The sequence below is a fragment of the Nelumbo nucifera genome, chromosome 6 (assembly GCF_055504915.1).
Source record: "Nelumbo nucifera cultivar China Antique chromosome 6, China Antique-T2T, whole genome shotgun sequence".
NCBI lineage: Eukaryota > Viridiplantae > Streptophyta > Magnoliopsida > Proteales > Nelumbonaceae > Nelumbo > Nelumbo nucifera.
Window position 1 is genome coordinate 17,974,389 of NC_142654.1, and position 18,576 is coordinate 17,992,964.

Genomic DNA, 18,576 nt, shown 5'->3' on the forward strand with positions numbered 1-18,576 from the left:
TGTCACATCCAGTGACTTTGATCTTAAGTTACATTTTGGAAACATCAGGAAGATATCTCTTTCTTACATTCACTCCAAGAAAATATCAATAAGATTTTAAAGATTCAAAACTAAAACTAATAAGGAAAACAAGGTGTTTTTAGTCAGTCTGCTCCTTGAAAGATATTATCATGGACAGTGTACATGGAGGGGGAAAAAGAAATTTACAATTAGGACATTAAGTCTCACCAAAATATGTACCACTACCAAATGTTGGTCCCTGATATCTCGGATCTTGGGAGGGGTGGACTGGAGACAGACCTATCCTCTGGAAATTTTTTTTCACAAAATGGCCACTCTCAGATTGAACCCACGTTCTCATGCTTGTCAACCCAAAGATTTTACCATTAAACTAAAACAAAACATAACAAAAGTTCATATATATAATAAAAAAAAACTCTATGAACCTATTTTAGCTTTGTAAGTGTCTGATCTTTACAATGGCTATGCATGGTTCTACTGTTATCCAACTCAACTCTGGTAAGACCTTGTCCCAACCAATTCTACTGATAACAAGAACAAAAATGGAAAAGAAAAAGAAAAAGAAAAGGTTAGAAAATACATGACCACGACTAGGCATCAACCAAGCTTTACGGTTTCTTAAACCCAGAGCCATAGTCATTTGAAAAGCCCCTTCTTGCCAAAACCTTTGTCTTGCATCATAGCCACAAATTCACTGTAATCTATGCGCCCATCCTGGGAAAACAATTTTGATTAACAATTTATTCTCCAGAAAACAGAAGAGGAACTTCAAAGAAAGCCACTTACATTGTCTTGATCCACTTCTCGTATCATATCTTCAAGATGAGCATCTATACCAAATTCCTCACAAGCCTGTTGGAGCTCATCTTGAGTTATATATCCACTTCCATCTTTGTCGAAGTATGAGAAAGCCGCAAACAAATGATCTTCTTTTTCGATTTTATTTAGATGTAGAGTTGCAGCTAAAAATTCACCATAATCTATGGTACCACTGTTGTCAATATCAGCCTGTGGATTTTCAGTAGAAGTGGAAGGTTAAACAAATGTCTAAATAAACAGTTCCTTGTGCCATCATAAAATTCCTCCTGGCCCCCACCAAAACTAGATAAAAACAACTCTGGAACCATAGGGTATGATGATAGAAAAGGACATGAAAAGATGCCATAGAGATCAAATTAAGCATAAATTTGCACTTATCATCTTCAAAGACCTAGGTGGGTCTTGATCATTTGTCTGGGATGATATTTTCTCATTTATAGAAGGCACAGGGGTTGGTGGTAATTGCTCAGTGACTTAGAGGCATAGTTGTCAAGGCATCTTCAAAGACCTAGATGGGTCTTGATCATTTGTCTGGGATGATATTTTCTCATTTATAGAAGGCACAGGGGTTGGTGGTAATTGCTCAGTGACTTAGAGGCATAGTTGTCAAGGCGGGCGCCTAGGCGACAAGGCGCCCTTTGAGATTCGCCTCGCCTAATTGCCAATCAGTTTTTTACCTCCTACTATAAAATACTTTTTTGTTTACTTTTGAGATTATAATTATAAAATAGACATTATTAAACTAAAATAATCATTTTGTGTCTATATACTAATTTCTTTTTATTTTTTTCTTATTTATTAGGATTTAATCAACACGAACATTGCTAAATGTTGTGTTGAACCCTCAATGACTTCAAAACCTGAACCAATAAGTAAGGAAGAACTAAAAATTTTATCTAATCAGCAAATTTTCTTCTTCCATATATTCTTCTACTTCTTCTTCTACTACTACTACTACTACCAATACTTTTTCTTTTCTTATTTTCCTATAACAAAAATAAGGGTTGAGCCCCTATATTTTTTGAATTCTATTTTCCTTCTTTTTCTTCTCATGAATATGTTGATTTTCTATACGTTAATATGAACTTTATACTTTTTCTTATGAAAATTATGAATAATTATTAAGAAAATATGGTTATGGTACCTAGGGAACTACCCTAGGATCTATATTTTCAACATAAAAAAATCCATTGCCTACGTGACTAGGCGACAAGGCGCCCCCCTGTCACCTAGTCTCACCTTGGTGCCTTGAAAACTATGCTTAGAGGGTGAAATCAAGTTCTTTCCTGAGTCTTCACCATCAATTGCATGAAACTAATGGTTTAGCAAGTTGGAGCACTTTAATCAGGACCCATGACCATAAGAATGGGATAAATTAACATAACATCATCTAATTCTTATCCCAACTATATGGGGTGGGTACATGAATCCTATTTCACCATTCCATTCTGTACAGGGGTTTCAATGGTATTCAAGAATCTGAGTTCGAATTCAGATACGGCCTGATTCAATTTGATAAATATCCAAATTCGACTGATTATATAATTATATAATATTTAAATTATATAAATAATTTATGTGTTCATATACTTTATATAAGTAAAATATTTATATTATATACTTCCTAAATTCATTGATCAAATTCAAATCCAATCAAATATTCAAATATTTAATTAAATTCGAATTCAAATATTGTTTGATTCTATTCAAACCCATTCCATTTATACCCCTAGTTCTGTACAATGGCATATCCATTGTTAAACTATGAATGCTTGAATCATACCAGACATCATAATTATTAACTTTCTAAAGTCAGAGAAACAAAAGCATACCATATTCAACAGAAATTGAATCTATGCCTTCCCAGACAGAAGCAATTATATCTTCCATTTACTTCTTGGTTTTGCTATCTTTATATTTTTCTAAATTTTGCTAGCATCATGCAGTGTTATATAGATTTATAAAATGGAGCTTTTATGAATGTATAGAAATTTACAACCATGTGATGAACTCATTAAAATAATTAACATTAAGTAATTTTTTTTCTGACAAAGCAATGTGAGATTAATGATAGAACCTCCTTATAATATATAGAAAAGGGAAACTATTGCAGGGACCAAACAAAAGCCTATTACCCAATCCTGATTAAATGTGTTCACTTTTGCTACAGCATTGTCGTAGCGCAGGGCTAAAACAGAAAATCACGGCCTTGGATCTACTGCAGTGGCCCCACCAAGAAGTCATTCCATCTATTCAAGGTGTGGCTATGGCATCAAATCGATACAGACCTAACATCTGACTTTTAGCATTCAGTGACCACTCTCATACTTGAATCTAAATTATCATGCTTGTCAAACCAAGATTTTACCATTACATCAAGCAATAGACCCTACATGTTATAGAAAACCAAAAAGTGGATTCTGAATAGAAACTTACAGCTTGCATTAATGCATATATTTCAGACTCCTTGAGTTTTGCACCAACTCTTTCCATACCAACCTTGAGTTCTTCAAAAGTGATCTGTCCACTATTATCTGTGTCTATCATCTTAAACATTTCTTTCAGGCCAGCAATTTCCTCTTCAGACAGATTCTCAGCAATAACCTATATGAATAGGACAAATACCTAATGTAAGGAACTAAACATTTGACCCATAGAAAAGCAAAAAGGTTTCCAAAATCAATCATATTAAACAATAATGAGAATTTTCAAATAATCAACCAGCAAATAGACAGTCTGATAAATAGAAGGATGGATACATAGCCAAAAAATAGATGAAGACGTGGTTGGGCTTTAGGGGGGGGGCACAGCCTAGTCCCTAAGAGATAAAGAATCCTTGTAGACTCACAACATATCATTGGAGGTAAATAGATAAATATGTGAAGCATCTTTAGATGATGACCATGTTTGGGCCATCTCGAATCTCAAACATGTCTCTAACTATTCTGAAGAACTCAAACGTGATACATAATACTTGGCCTGCATCCAGGAAGTGGCCAAAGGCAAATTGCATAAATAAATTTGGTATGTTTTTTTTCTCTATCAGAAATATCCAGACATACACATCATATTATAAAAAAATGTAGTAGACCACTATTTTAGAAAAGATTGTCAGCAAGAGATTTAAGAGCACAATATAAGTGCACCTTTTAGTTTTGGAGTGCAAATTTCACTTTGAAGTCGTGAATATTCATTTTGACAACCACAGGCTCAGAGATATTAAGATACTCACTCTGATTGCCATTTTCTTGAGTTTGTTCATGGCAGAGAATTGCTTCAAGCGAGTTAAAACTGCAGAATCAAGGGGCTTATCGGGAGCTACACCACCAACCCGAACCCAAGGGTGACCTACCAAGAAATATAACCACCAGTTAAATGAAAGGGCATCCACCTAATATGATAATAACAATTTTTAAGCAATTCTCCCACGAGACCCTTTATGATACAGCAAGGATAGATTTAAGCTAAGGATTATAATATAGAATAGTAATTATCATTGATGATTGTTTTGAACTATAGACTAGAATACCAAAACACAATACATGCATGTATATGTCCAAAGAAAGAAAAGGAAGCTACTGAATGGAGTTGTATTAGTTAGCTGAAAGAGTTCACAGTCGATCTATGTTCTGATGTGAATTCAGCAAAGAAAAAAGAAAATAGAAGAAGAGAACAGAGGAGAAGAGAAGAGAAGAGAGAATGAGAAAAACGGGGTGCAGTTATTGTGTCCCTGCCGCCCCACTATTAGCATTTATATGTTAGCAAATTAAAGAGCAGTACAAAGACACTAATACCCCTTGCCGCGCATATAAGAAAAGAAAAATAATAATAATAGCAGCTACAGCTAACAGCAACTAATAAAAAAAATAGAAAAACATAACATAAAACACAAGGAGGGACCACACCAGTCTACTGTACTGTATCTCTACATTTCCCCTCAAGTTGGGAATAGATATTGGTCATTCCCAATTTGCATAAATCTGCCTCAAACTTGACTTTTTAACAGCTTTGATGAAGAGATCAGCAAGCAGCATATCGGAAGTAACATAGGGAAGACACACTTCTTGAGAAGCAACTCTTTCTCTAATAAAGTGCCAGTCCACCTCGATATGTTTGGTTCTATTATGTTGTATTGGATTATGAGCAGTATTAATGGTGGCCTGGATATCACAATACAACATCAAGGGTCTTTCATATTTAATTCCTAACTCCAAGTAGGGATCTTAGCCATAACACTTCAGCCACACCATTAACCATGGACCTATACTTTGTCTTGGGCACTGGAACGAGCAACAACATTTTGTTTCTTACTCCATGAAACAAGATTCCCTCCAACAAAGGCACAATAAACTGAGGTAGATCGTCTATCATCAACACACCTGGCCCAATCAACATCTGTGTACACCTTTATTTTTATGTGACCATTATCATTGAAGAGTATGCCTCAGCCTAGACATCTCTTCCAAGTAAGCAAAAATCTCCTCAACTGCAAGTAGATGGGATTTTTTGAGAAAATGCATGTACTAACTAACAGCATAAGAAATGTCGGGCCATGTTAGACACAAATAAAGCAATTTTCCTACCAACTGCTGAAACATAGCTTTGTCTTCAAGAGACTCACCACCTTCTGCACTTATTTTATGATTCTATTCAATAGGTGTCTCGGCAGGCTTAACTCCTAATTTCCTAGTTTCCTCTAATAGATCTAAAACATACTTCCTTTGGGAGATAAAGATGTCATGTTTAGACTAAGCCACTTCAATTTCCAAGAAATAGTACAAAGCACCCAGGTCTTTTGCCTCAACCTCCTTGTTAAGTAATTACTTAAGAGAATGAATCTCACCAATGTCACTGCTTGTCACCACAATATCATCAACATGCACTACAAGGAGAGTTAAGGAAGCATCTACCTTCTTGATGAAAAGAGCATGGTCTAACTAGGCCTACACATGGCCAAACTTCTCTAAGGCAAGTCTAAATCTATCAAACCATGCCCTTGGAGATTGCTTTGGACCATACAAAGCCTTCTCCAACCAATAGACTTTCTTTCCTGCATCTACGTCATAAAACCTAGGAACAATTCCATATATACCTCCTGTAGATCATCATTAAGGAAAGCATTTTTAACATCCATCTGGAAAACCATGCCCTTGGAGATTGCTTTGGACCATACAAAGCCTTCTCCAACCAATAGACTTTCTTTCCTGCATCTACGTCATAAAACCTAGGAACAATTCCATATATACCTCCTGTAGATCATCATTAAGGAAAACATTTTTAACATCCATCTGGAATAGTGGCCATGATAAATTTGTAGCAAGAGATAGCAATAACCTAATTGTGTTCATCTTGGTGATTGGTGCAAAGGTCTCCATGTAATCAATACAGTAAGTCTATGTGTATCTATTTGCAACTAATCGGGCCTTGTATCTATCAACCGAGCCATCTGCATTGTATTTCACTATAAGTACCAATCTACACCCAACAAGTTTCTTCCCTTTTGGCTGATCTACCAACTCTCGTGTATAATTTTTAATGAGGGCATCCCTCTCCACCCCCATTGCATCCTTCCACTCAAGCACCAACAAAGCTCCCTGCACTATTCTAGAAATAGATATAGCTGCAATAGATGCCAAAAAGGAATTATAAGATGGTGAGAAGTGGTCATAAGAAAGAAATTGAGATAATAATGAGCAATAGATGAGATACAACAGCGCTTCTTTTTGCAAATTGCAATAGGAAGGTCAAGATCATCTGAGGGAGGCTAAGGCTCAATAGCAGTAGGAATGTCATTTGCAATAGCAATAAGCAAAAAGGTTGTAGTACCTGGATCTAGTGTTGTAAAGGAGAGAGGAACTAGTATGGATTTCTCATGACCAAAATCAACCTGCCTCCACCATCTATGAAACACCCTTAATTCTTTACACCCCTAACAATCCCCTTCACAACTCTCCCCTTCAGTGATTGGAACAGGTGATGAACTTCCAGGGAAAAAATAACCTTCTCGCAACTCTCCTCCTGAGATGAAACCCTAAGATAACAAGGAACATCCTCAAAGAAGATAACATCATAGAGATGAAACAAATCCCAGAGACTGGATCATAGCAACAATTTTTTTATCAATAATCATAGCAACAATATCCCTTTCAATTTTGTGCATACCCAAGAAAAATACACTTTACAACCTTATGATCAAATTTAGAGCAATGAGGTGCAAGGATTTAAACAAAGCAAGTGCACCCAGGGGTCTTAAGGGGAATAGTAAACAAGTATTTATCTGGATACAATAGCCTAAAAGATTATTTCATATCTACAACTCGTGAAGGGGACCTATTGATGAGATACACGGCTGTGTGGATGGCGTCCCCCTAGAAATGTATGGAATAGTAGAATTCAGCATGATGCTTCTAGCAACTTCCAAGATGTGTCTGTTCTTTCTCTTAACTAGTCCATTTTGTTGAGGTGTATGAGAACAAGTACTTTGATGGATAACCCCATACTCAAGGAAATATGAAGCCAGGGGTTTTGCTAAGTACTCCCTTGATATTATCTGACCTAAAATCGTTGATTCTGATTGCAAATTAGGTCAAAACCATCTAGTGAAAAGCACAGGTTAAAGAAGGAACATCATCTCAAGAACTCATAAGATAAACCCATAAAAAATGGGAATGGTCATCAACAAATAACAAGAAATATATGTATCACCCCATAACAGTATATGATATGGTCCCCAAACATCGGTATAAAATTTCAAAAGGAACAACGCTTCTTTTATTACTTAAAGAATAAGTTGATCTACAATGCTTTGCAAATTCATAATTCTCACACCTCAAATTGGACACTTGGATTGACTCAAATAAAGTAGGAAAAAAAAGACTCTTCAAAGACCCAAAAGATAATGAGCCAATCGATTATTCATTCATTCATTCATCCTAATAATTTTATCTACAATGCTTCGAGAACCCCCTATTTGGTAATGTTGTTCATTCATTCATGCTAACAAAATGTCTTCTTAAAAAACAATTAAAACTATAAAATCATTATTGTTTGTGTGAGAATTAAGAATTTAAGACCTAACGTGGACTTGTTTGGGCTTGCCTCGAAGGGCATGGTACAAAGGCGGCTCGTAGAATCAGGAATGTAATATGCTTTACATCACATTAACTACTTGAAATAATGCAATTGAGAGAAGAGATTGTGGGTTTTATATGCTTGAAAAGGTTTTATATATTTGATTTTATTTTTAAATTCTCATTTGAATATGATTTACATGTTATATTTATGTATTTTAATATTAGATAATAGGTTTTTTAAACATTTATTTTAAAATTAAAGTTTATATTTTTATTAATATTATGTTCAATAATTTTTTGATTTTTTGCATTTTTTGAATTTTTTTATTTTTTAGCCTTTTTCTAATTTTTGCACCTTGCTTAAAAAGGTGCACGCCTCGCCTTGCACCTCAGGCACAAATTGAGCTCTGCACCTTTTTTGCGCCTTACACTTTTAAAACATTGGTGCCTTGAGAACTATGATTTTTTAGTAATACTACTAATTGAAAGCAAATTGGTACCAAGTTTAGGAACATGTAGGATTGAGGACAAGGAAATAGAATCAAACACTCTAATATCTCCCTTTGCAAAAATAGGAACAAGGGATCCACTTTGATATCTCCCTTGCCAAAAATAGGAATAAGGGACCCACTTTGATATCTCCCTTGCTAAAAACAGAAACAAGAGAGCCATCAACAATAGAAACTGTCTAATAGAAGATAAGCAATAAGAGGTAACCAAAGAGGATAAGCTAGTCATATGCTCAAAGGCACCCGAATCAACAATCCAAAAAAGAGTAGTGTTACCTTGGACTAAAGCATGATAGACAGTAGCCCTTGTGCCTGAGTGAGCAAAAGCTAAGGTAGGAATAATGGGTATAGTAGCTGGTGGATGAGATGATCCTGAAACTCCAACCACACTCTCCAACTAAGTCAAGGCAGCTCTAACTACAATTAAAGCATCCAGCGGTGTGGATCTTGGGCTAGAGGAAGGTGCACCATCAATAGTAACAGTTGCATTGGCATTCCCCTTCTTATTCTTGAGTCTTTCACTCTTATTAGAATAAGATGAAGATGCAGCTTCCAACAAGTGTCTCAGGTGTGCTTTGGCTTCTTACAATAATCACAGACTATCTCTCTTTTGTCTTCCTTCTTCATATCCCTCTCCTTATCACCACCAAGCTTTGGTTTTACTACTGCCAAGGCTGATTCCATGGGTGAAATCTGTAACATAACTTTCTCCATACTCTCTTCACTATGTACTAATGAATAAGCCTGAGATAAAGTGATACTGTCTCTAATAAGTACTTGCTGCCTCACAATATCATAATTTGAATTCAAGCCAGCAAAGAATTCAAACACTCTATTTGTCTCAACCAACTTCCTATATGTTGTTGCATCCTTATGGCTTTCCCATTCAATAGTCTTTAAGTGATCAATTTCATGCTACAAAGATTTCAAGGTGGAAAAATAAACAGATACAGGTTTCTCCCCTTGTTTAAGATTATTCACTTCACTTTTCAACTCATAAGCCCTAGCAATATTAAGGGGTTGTAAGTCTCCTTTATACTCTCCCAGATTTCCTTAGTAGTCTTCACCCATAAGTAATTCCTACTAATGTGAAGTGGCATAGAATTACATAGCTAAGTCATCACTAAATAATTTTTCTAAACCCATTAGCATGAGTTAGGTCTTCTTTGGCTGGTTTCTTTGTATCTCCAATAACATATCTAAGTTCCGCCCTTCCTCCAATAGCCATCATGGCCAATTGAGACCATTCCAAGTAATTTGTGCCATCAAATTTAACAATAGTAATTTGAAAAGAGTTGTCAAACACATTTCCAAACCCCATAGAATTCTTCCCCAAGTGATTTTGATTCCTTCCCGATTGTCTCCATGCTGAACAACCACCAAGAACTCACAAATCTATAGGGAAGAGGTTCGGAAACACACCAATTTCAGGCTGAAAGATGTTTGCACAGCAACCTGACACGAATTACAGCTCTCAAGCTGGCTCTCAGAAAACCAAGAGGACGGAATAAGTAGCTAAAGAGAGGCTGGAACTGTAGAACTGATCAGTTTCCCAAATGAAAACCCTAGAACCAGCCCTGGAGAAAACAAAAAATTCAGCCAGTCCTTCCAGAAGAATCCAATCAACTCTTACAAGCTGTCAATCTCAAGAGAGATGTATTTTCTGCTCAGAAAACACTGAGTGCCACTACCAATTAAAGGTTAATGTTAAAAGCTGTTAATTCTCTTAGTATAGTACTGCAGGGGTACTATTGTAAATTTCTCCTTTTATTTTTTATATCATGTCGCCCTAGTATATATACCAAAAGCTGGCGCCGCCAGCAGTACTTTTGGCTCTCAGATCTCTCTTTTCTCTTCTTCTCTCTCTCTCTTCTCTCTTCTTCTCTCCTGCATAACATGGTATCAAAGCGGGACTATCAGATCTGAAAGGAGAGGTCGAGTGAACAGTTTCCTTCGCACCAGATTTCCAGATCTGCCACCCTCATCTACTGTTCGGCTGATTGAAGATCAAGGTTTTCTCACGCACTGAAGTAACTTCTCTCATTCTCCTTTTTTTCTGGTCAGAACCTGTACTAGGTCTGCTGGTTGGATGTGAGGTGATCAACACCTCTTTCTTTCCTTTTTTGTGGGGTCGACTAACCCCTGTATAAACTGTAGGTCGTGAAGACCTTTTGTGTGCTGCAATAGCAGCTTTTATGGTGCACTGAAGGTCAGAGAGTGACCTGTACTTGCTGTAACAGCATTTCTGTTGATGCGTAGGTCAAGAGATGACCTATTAGTGCTGTAACAGCACCTGTGTTTTACAGAAAAGGGTTGTGTTTCCGAAGAAAAAAGGGGTTTCCTTTCTCCTTTGGTGTTAGACCTTTTTCTTTAAGGTTTTGTGCCCACCTTAAGAGTTTTTGAATCTGTAATCATGAGTGGTGAAGATTCTGCTACATCCAGTGTTTCCTTAATGCAGAATGGGATGAGTGGGGGTGTGGAACTATCCTTTCCCATGGCTGTTATTCCTCTCGAGGGCTTAAATTATTTAGAGTGGTCAACAGGGATCAAGTTGTACATCACTGCAAGGGGAAAGATAGGTTATATAAATGGGAGAATCAAAGAACCTAATTCTGGGAGTGCTGAATATGACAGATGGAACCAGGAAAACAGCATGGTCATGTCCTAGCTTTTAGTGTCTATGCAACCTCAAATAAGAAGGAATTTTATGTGGGCTGAAATGGCAAATGAGGTCTGGGAACAAGCAAAATCAACCTATTCTAATGATATGGACGCGTTTATTGGGAAGAAATATCGCCACCGGCAGCAGCAGTGATTTGGTGTTCTCATCGGATTCTAGCTAGTTACAGTCCATCTTATCTTATCTGTTTTTAGTAAGGATTAGTAGGAAGTTTGATCTATCTTAGGGAGTCTTATCTATCTTAAGTAGGGAGTCTTATCTATCTTATCTGTAAGTGGTAGAGATTAGCAGGGAGTCTTCCTACAAGGAGGACTCTTATCTCTTGTAATCTCCTATTTAAGGAGCTGAGAATATTGAATAAAATCATCGAAAATTTCAATCAAGAAAGAGAGCAAAGGAGAGTTGGTGATCCCTTGAAAAAATCACCTTTAAGGCGGCAAGATAGGTTCTTCAAGAAAAGGGAGGAACAAGGGAAAATAGGAGGTTTTCCCCGTGGACCGACCCATGACGAGATCCTATTCGCGATCCCTAAACAATTTGGTATCAGAGCCAAACGTCATGGGCGACCTGGAGTAGTTGACGGAGGTACACGAAATCAAAGACGATGTCCGAGAGTTACGGTGCTTGATGGAGTTGTATTTCTCTAACAAGGAAAGGAATCCATAAGGGGCTGCAACCACAAACAGCCGCCGACCAGACTTGACGGAGTCGTCCGGAAAACAGCAGGTCGTCGCCCCGGTAGCCGCGGTCGTTCCCAAGTACAGCAGATTGGAGTTCCCTTCTTACAACGGCACCGGAGACCCTTTGGGGTGGCTATACCGATGTGAGCAGTTCTTTCGCAACCAGCGGACGGAGGACAGAGACAAGGTAAGCCTAGCTGCATTCCACTTGACGGAAGAGGTGCAGCTCTGGTTCTATCGATTGGAACAGGAGGAACCCGGGCTCAGTTGGACCCAATTCAAATCCTATTGCCTCCTCAGGTTTGGGCCCCCATTGAAGAGCAACCCGTTAGGTGAACTGATCAACTTCAAACAGACGGGAACGGTGGCTGAATACCAACGCCAATTCCAAACTCTCCTTGCCAGAGCAGCTTCGGTGCGACCGGACCAGCAGGTAGACATGTTCACCACAGGGTTAGCAGAACCCTTGAGGGTGGATGTGGAGATGCAACACCCCCCCAACCTAGTTACAGCCATGAATCTAGCTCACGCCTTCGAACGAAAGCTGCAACTCAGTCGCGGAACCTTCAGTATGGGGCGGCCGCCGACATCATGGGCACCCCCGAAAACACCCGGAATGGCCCCTTCTTCTGCAACTAGCCGAGAACAGAAGCCTCATACGAGCAATGTCCCCAGGTCGGCATCCAGTATGGGAAGCAGCATGGTGGCACCCCCCATTAAACGCTTGTCCAGAGCCGAGATGGCAGATCGTCAGGCAAGGGGGCAGTGTTTCAACTGTGACGATCTTTATTTGGCGGGACACAGGTGCAAGAGACTTTTCTGCCTCCTGGTGGACGAACAAGAGGAAGACGAGGATAAACCCGCAACGTTCGAACCCGAGATCTCCCTTCGCGCAATCACCGGAATAAAGACCTCTCAGACTATGCAGTTACGGGCACGGGTGGCAGGGAAACCAGTACGGATCCTCATTGATTCAGGAAGCACACACAATTTTGTAAGTGAGCAAGCTGCCCTTCAGTTGAAATTACCTATGGAAATCATACCAAGACTGCAGGTAGCCGTAGCAAACGGTGAAAGGGTTCACAGTCCCGGAATCTATAAAGACACCCAAATGCAGGTCGAATATGAATCCTTCTCTGCTGATTTATTTGTGCTTGGATGAATTTGATATAGTTCTTGGAGTAAAATGGTTGATCACCCTAGGCCCAATCCTATGGGATTTCAGCACCCTAACGATGACATTCCGCTTGAATGGGAAATAAGTTACTTGGCAGGGAACCAGGGTAGAAGCAAAAAAACCACAGGTTCATACGCTTCAGGGGGAAACGACGCATACAGCAAATATGGAAAGGCTCCTCACCAACTTTTCAGATGTGTTCCAAGAACCCAAGGAACTTCCTCCTTCCCGAGCGTGCGATCATTGGATCCCTCTAGTGACGGGTTCAGAACCAGTCGTCGTCCGGCCTTATCACTACCCACATTTGCAGAAAGACGAGATAGAGAAGCAGTGTGCTGAAATGATGAAACAGGGGATCATCCGCCTTAGCCGTTCTCCCTTCTCCTCGCCGGTTCTGTTGGTAGCAAAACGGGATGGTACTTGGAGGTTTTGTGTGGACTACAGAGAGCTCAATAACCGAACTGTCAAGGATAAATTCCCTATTCCCATTGTGGACGAGCTGTTGGATGAACTTCATGGTGCCCAGTACTTCTCAAAATTAGACCTCAGGTCGGGATACTTTCAGGTCCGAATGGCTTCCGAGGAGGTAGAGAAAACTGCCTTCAGAACTCATCATGACCACTTTGAGTTTTTAGTTATGCCGTTCGGTTTCACCAACGCCCCATCCACATTCCAGTCTCTAATGAACGAGGTATTTCAGTCCCACCTTCGCAGATTTGTTTTAGTGTTCTTTGACGACATTTTAGTTTACAGTAAATCTTGGATAGAACACGTGCATCATCTACGGACTGTTTTTGAGCTCCTGCGCCAACACAAGCTCTTCCTTAAACGGTCCAAGTGCTCTTTCGGGGAGCACCAAGTTCTGTACTTAGGTCATGTCATCAATGGGCAAGGTGTCACGGTGGACAGTTCCAAAATCCAAGCAATCAAGGAATGGCCCAAACCCCAATCCGCCAAGGCTCTCCACGGGTTCCTGGGTCTAACAAGATACTACCGCAAATTTGTACAAAATTATGGCCTGTTGGCTGCCCCATTAACCAACCTGCTAAAGAAGAATCATTGGGACGACGCAGCCGATGCAGCTTTTGCAAATTTAAGGGATGCCCTCTCCTCCACCCCTGTTCTGCAATTGCCAAACTTTGACCTCGAGTTTACAGTTAAGTGCGATGCATCCGGAATAGGTATTGGAGTTGTATTACAACAACAAGGGCACCCGATTGCCTTCTTTAGCCGCAAACTTGCTGACCGACATTTAAAATTACCCGCCTACGAATGCGAACTGATTGGGTTAGCTAGAGCAGTCCAACACTGGAGACCGTACTTGTGGGGAAGGTCATTCGTCGTCAAAACTGATCACTATAGCCTCAAGTACTTGTTGGAGCAGCGACTCACCACTTCTCCTCAACAACATTGGGTTAGCAAGCTGCTTGGTTTTGATTTCCGGGTAGACTACAAGACAGGATCCTTAAATCGTGCCGCGGATGCTTTGTCTAGGCGTGACGAAGACACTATGCTCCTTTGTGGGATTTCCCATCCCCGAATCACCTTGTTAGACGACATCAAGAAGGCGCTGCCACAATCACCAGAGTGGACGGCCCTTGTTCAGAAAATTCAGTCTGGAGCCGCCGACTCCACTTGGTCCCTTCATGACGGTCTGGTGCTGTACAAAGGTCGGGTACATCTTCCAGCAAATTCCTCTTTAATTCCTTCCATCATCTCCAGTATTCATAACTCCACCCATGAAGGCATTTAGAAGATACTGCATCGCGTCCAAGCTGATTTCCATTGGCAAGGTATGAAAACTTCTATTCGGGACTTTATCCATAATTGCTCCACGTGTCAACAGCACAAATGGGAGAATCTACACCCGACTGGCCTTCTTCAGCCCCTCTCGATTCCAGCACAAATCTGGGCTGATATCTCCATGGATTTCATTGAGGGCCTACCCAAGGTTGGCGGAAAATCAGTTCTTTACGTGGTTGTGGATCGCTTCTCTAAGTACGCCCATTTCATCCCTCTGTCACATCCATATAGTGCTACATCAGTCGCCCACATTTTCTTTACGCATGTTTTCCGTTTACATGGGTTGCCGGAATCTATTGTCAGCGACAGGGACCTAGTTTTTACTAGTGCCTTCTGGAAGGAATTGTTTCGGTTACATATTACCGCCTTAGCTTTTTCCTCCGCGTATCATCCTCAGACAGATGGCCAAACAGAGGTGGTGAACCGTACGATCGAAATGTATCTCCGTTGTTTTGTTGGAGATCAACTGCGACGATGGGTTGATTGGCTTCCTTGGGCCGAGTATTGTTATAACACTGCCTATCATTCTTCCCTCAGAATGACACCTTTCTGGGTCGTCTATGGCCGTGACCCTCCTCGTTTGTTATCCTATGAGCCCGGTTCTACTCGTTTGGAGGAGATTGATCATTCCCTACAAGAGCGCGATGCCCTTCTAGCTGAAGTTTCTCTTTGTTTGCAATAGGCACAACTACGCATGAAGCATGCCTATGACCAGCATCATCGGGAATTGTCATTTGACCCAGGACAGTTTGTGTGGTTGAAGCTTCAGCCCTATCGGCAACGCTCCTTGCGACACAGGGCTGCTCCTAAATTAGCTCCTAAATTTTATGGACCTTCAAGGTTTTGCGGCGGATCAGTACGGTTGCATACTAGTTGGAACTGCCCGAGCACAGCAGAATCCATGATGTTTTCCACATTTCCTTGCTCAAGCCATTTACGGGTATTCCTCCTGACCGAGTTCCCCCCTTACCACCCTTGAAAGACGGCAAACTCATCCCCCAACCTCGGGCCCTTGTTCGCTCCAGAATCAATCGGGGTGTTCTCGAAGTCCTGGTGGAATGGGACGGCTTGCCATTAGCCGAGGCCACCTGGCTCCCCTTGATTGAGTTCCAAGATACGTATCCGGTTTCGAGCTTGAGGACAAGCTCTTAGTCCAAGAGGGGAGTAATGATATGGACGCGTTTATTGGGAAGAAATATCGCCGCCGGAAGCAGCAGTGATTTGGTGTTCTCATTGGATTCTAGCTAGTTACAGTCCATCTTATCTTATCTGTTTTCAGTAAGGATTAGTAGGAAGTTTGATCTATCTTAGGGAGTCTTATCTATCTTAAGTAGTGAGTCTTATCTATCTTAAGTAGGGAGTCTTATCTATCTTATTTGTAAGTGGTATAGATTAGCAGGGAGTCTTCCTACAAGGAGGACTCTTATCTCTTGTAATCTCCTATTTAAGGAGCTGAGAATATTGAATAAAATCATCGAAAATTTCAGTCAAGAAAGAGAGCAAAGAAGAGTTGGTGATCTCTTGAACAAATCACCTTTATGGCGGCAAGATAGGTTCTTCAAGAAAAGGGAGGAACAAGGGAAAACATGAGGTTTTCCCCGTGGACCGACCCGTGACGAGATCCTATTCGTGGGCCCTAAACATCTAAACTGCGTCACTGCAAAAATCTACCAATTACAGGCAGAATCGTCCACTTGTAAACAGAGGGAGAGGTGTTTGTCTGTGTACTATTCAGACTTGACCTCTGTCAGGAAAGAGTTAGACCATTATCAAAGTGTGGACTGGAAGTGTGATGAAGATGCAAAATTGTATAAAAAAACTTGTTTCCCAGCAAAGAGTGTTTGCTTTCCTACATGGCTTGAACCCTGCATATGAATCTATCAGAGTCCAGATCCTAGGTAGCAAGGATCTTCCATCCGTCCAGGAAGTTTATGCTCTAGTACAATCAGAAGAAAGTAGAAGAAATTTGATGAACAATTCTTGAGGGGATGTAGTTGTGTTGGCAACGAAAGGGAGTGTTACTACAGGTGGGGGAATACCTTTAAGAAGGGGGATTTTCAGAAAAAGGTGGATGACAAGGACAAATTGTGGTGTACTCATTGCCAGAAACCCCGACACACCCGAGACACATGCTGGGATCTTCATGGGAAGCCGAAATGGGCTCAAGATCTGAATAAGAAGCAAGGTTTAGATCTGAATATAAAGTCAGGACAACAAGGTACAAGAAAGCACACTATGGAAAATATGGCTACTCAAGAGAATCAGCCCCCCATTAGTACTGTGACTCACACAAACGCCTTTGGATCTGACCCAAGGGAGGATATTATTAATTCCTTCTGTGACCATTTAGAGCTCTATGGTAGAGTAATTTGTCAGATGGATGCTCCTCCCTCAACTTCATTTGCGTCTAAATCAGGTAACTCTTCCACAGCTTTCCATGTAGCATCTCATACCCCTGACACTCCTTGGATCATTGATTCTAGAGCGTCTAAACACATGACTGGTAAGTCCTCTTACTTTCAAACCTATCACCTCCTTTCTGGAAGAGACAAGGTGAGACTAGCTGATGGATCATACTCTACCATAGCTGGTCAAGGAACCATTTCTCTTCCTTTTGGCCTTACCCTGTCTAATGTTTTACATGTCCCAAAAATCCCCATTAATTTGTTCTTTGTTAGTAGTATTACTAATTCCTTAAACTGCTCAATGACCTTTTTCCATTCTTACTGTATGATCCGGGATCTGGCCTCGGGGAAGATGATTGGTAGAGGATGTATGGTGGATGGGCTTTACATGCTAGAGAATAAGGCTGGTCTTCATTTACAGAATTCACAGTGGATGATTTATTGAGGAAGTGGAGTGAGATTGCTAGTTGCACCCAACTCAAAACAGTAATGAGTGTGCCTTGGACCCCCCCTACCAGCCGGTTTTTTAAAACTAAACTTTGATGGGAGTAGTCAGGGGAATCCTGGACAATCAGGGATTAGAGGTGTGTTTAGGGATGAGAATGGGCTTGTTTCAGCCATGTTTTCAGGCCCAATTGGAGTGGGTGATTCTCTCAGGGCTGAGATTTTTGCAGTTCTGGAAGAAGTCCAAAGAGCCAAGGAGATGAATATAAGAAAACTCATCATTGAAGGGGACTCGAAGGTGGTGGTAGGGTGGCTGAATAAAGAAAATAGCAGTTTATGGATGTACAGTAATGAGAGGAGGAAATTTAGATGGCTGGTTCAAGAGATGGAAATCAAGATCAGCTGGGTGAAAAGATCAGCTAACTCCTTTGCTAATGGGTTAGCTAAGCAAGGAGTCGAGAGGGAGTTAATGTTTTGGGCACAAGTGTAATTTTTCCGTTTTTTGTTCTTGGGAGCTCAAGCTCCAGCTGGAAGATAAGAAAGTTTATCTTCATCCTTGTAATATTTTTGTGATTAATTAATGAAATGTGGTTATTGATCAAAAAAAAATAAGGCTGGTCTTCAAGTCACAAAGTCTAAGGGTCGGTCTTGTAAGAGTCGGGTCTATTTATGGCATAGTCGTCTTGGTCATTTATTTTTAGAGTCTTTAAAAATTGTGTTTCCAGAGTTGTTTAAGTAAGTATCAGTGTCAGAATTTACTTGTCAAACTTGTCAATTGAGTAAGCAGTGTAGAACTCATTTCTCTTCAAAGAATAATAAATCTGAATTTCCTTTCCACATTGTTCATTCTGATGTTTGCGGCCCTGTTACTTTACCATCTTAGAGTGGCTACAAGTATTTTATTACCATTATCGATGATTACCCCAGATATACATGGATATATCCCATGCGAACCAGGGATGAGG

General features: G+C 40.2%; 1 protein-coding gene across 1 annotated transcript in view; it reads right to left on the reverse strand.

Moving 5' to 3' along the window:
* Positions 1-360: 360 nt before the first annotated feature.
* Positions 361-18,576, reverse strand: part of LOC104591028 (calcium-dependent protein kinase 20-like) — a 30,048-nt gene continuing 11,832 nt past the window's right edge. Inside the window, exons 4-7 of the mRNA XM_010249802.3 lie at positions 4,073-4,188; positions 3,277-3,444; positions 808-1,029; positions 361-735 (exon numbers count right to left, since the gene is read on the reverse strand). Of these exons, the coding sequence (XP_010248104.1) occupies positions 658-735; positions 808-1,029; positions 3,277-3,444; positions 4,073-4,188 (584 nt within the window). The 3' untranslated portion in view covers positions 361-657. The remainder of the gene's footprint in view (positions 736-807; positions 1,030-3,276; positions 3,445-4,072; positions 4,189-18,576) is intronic.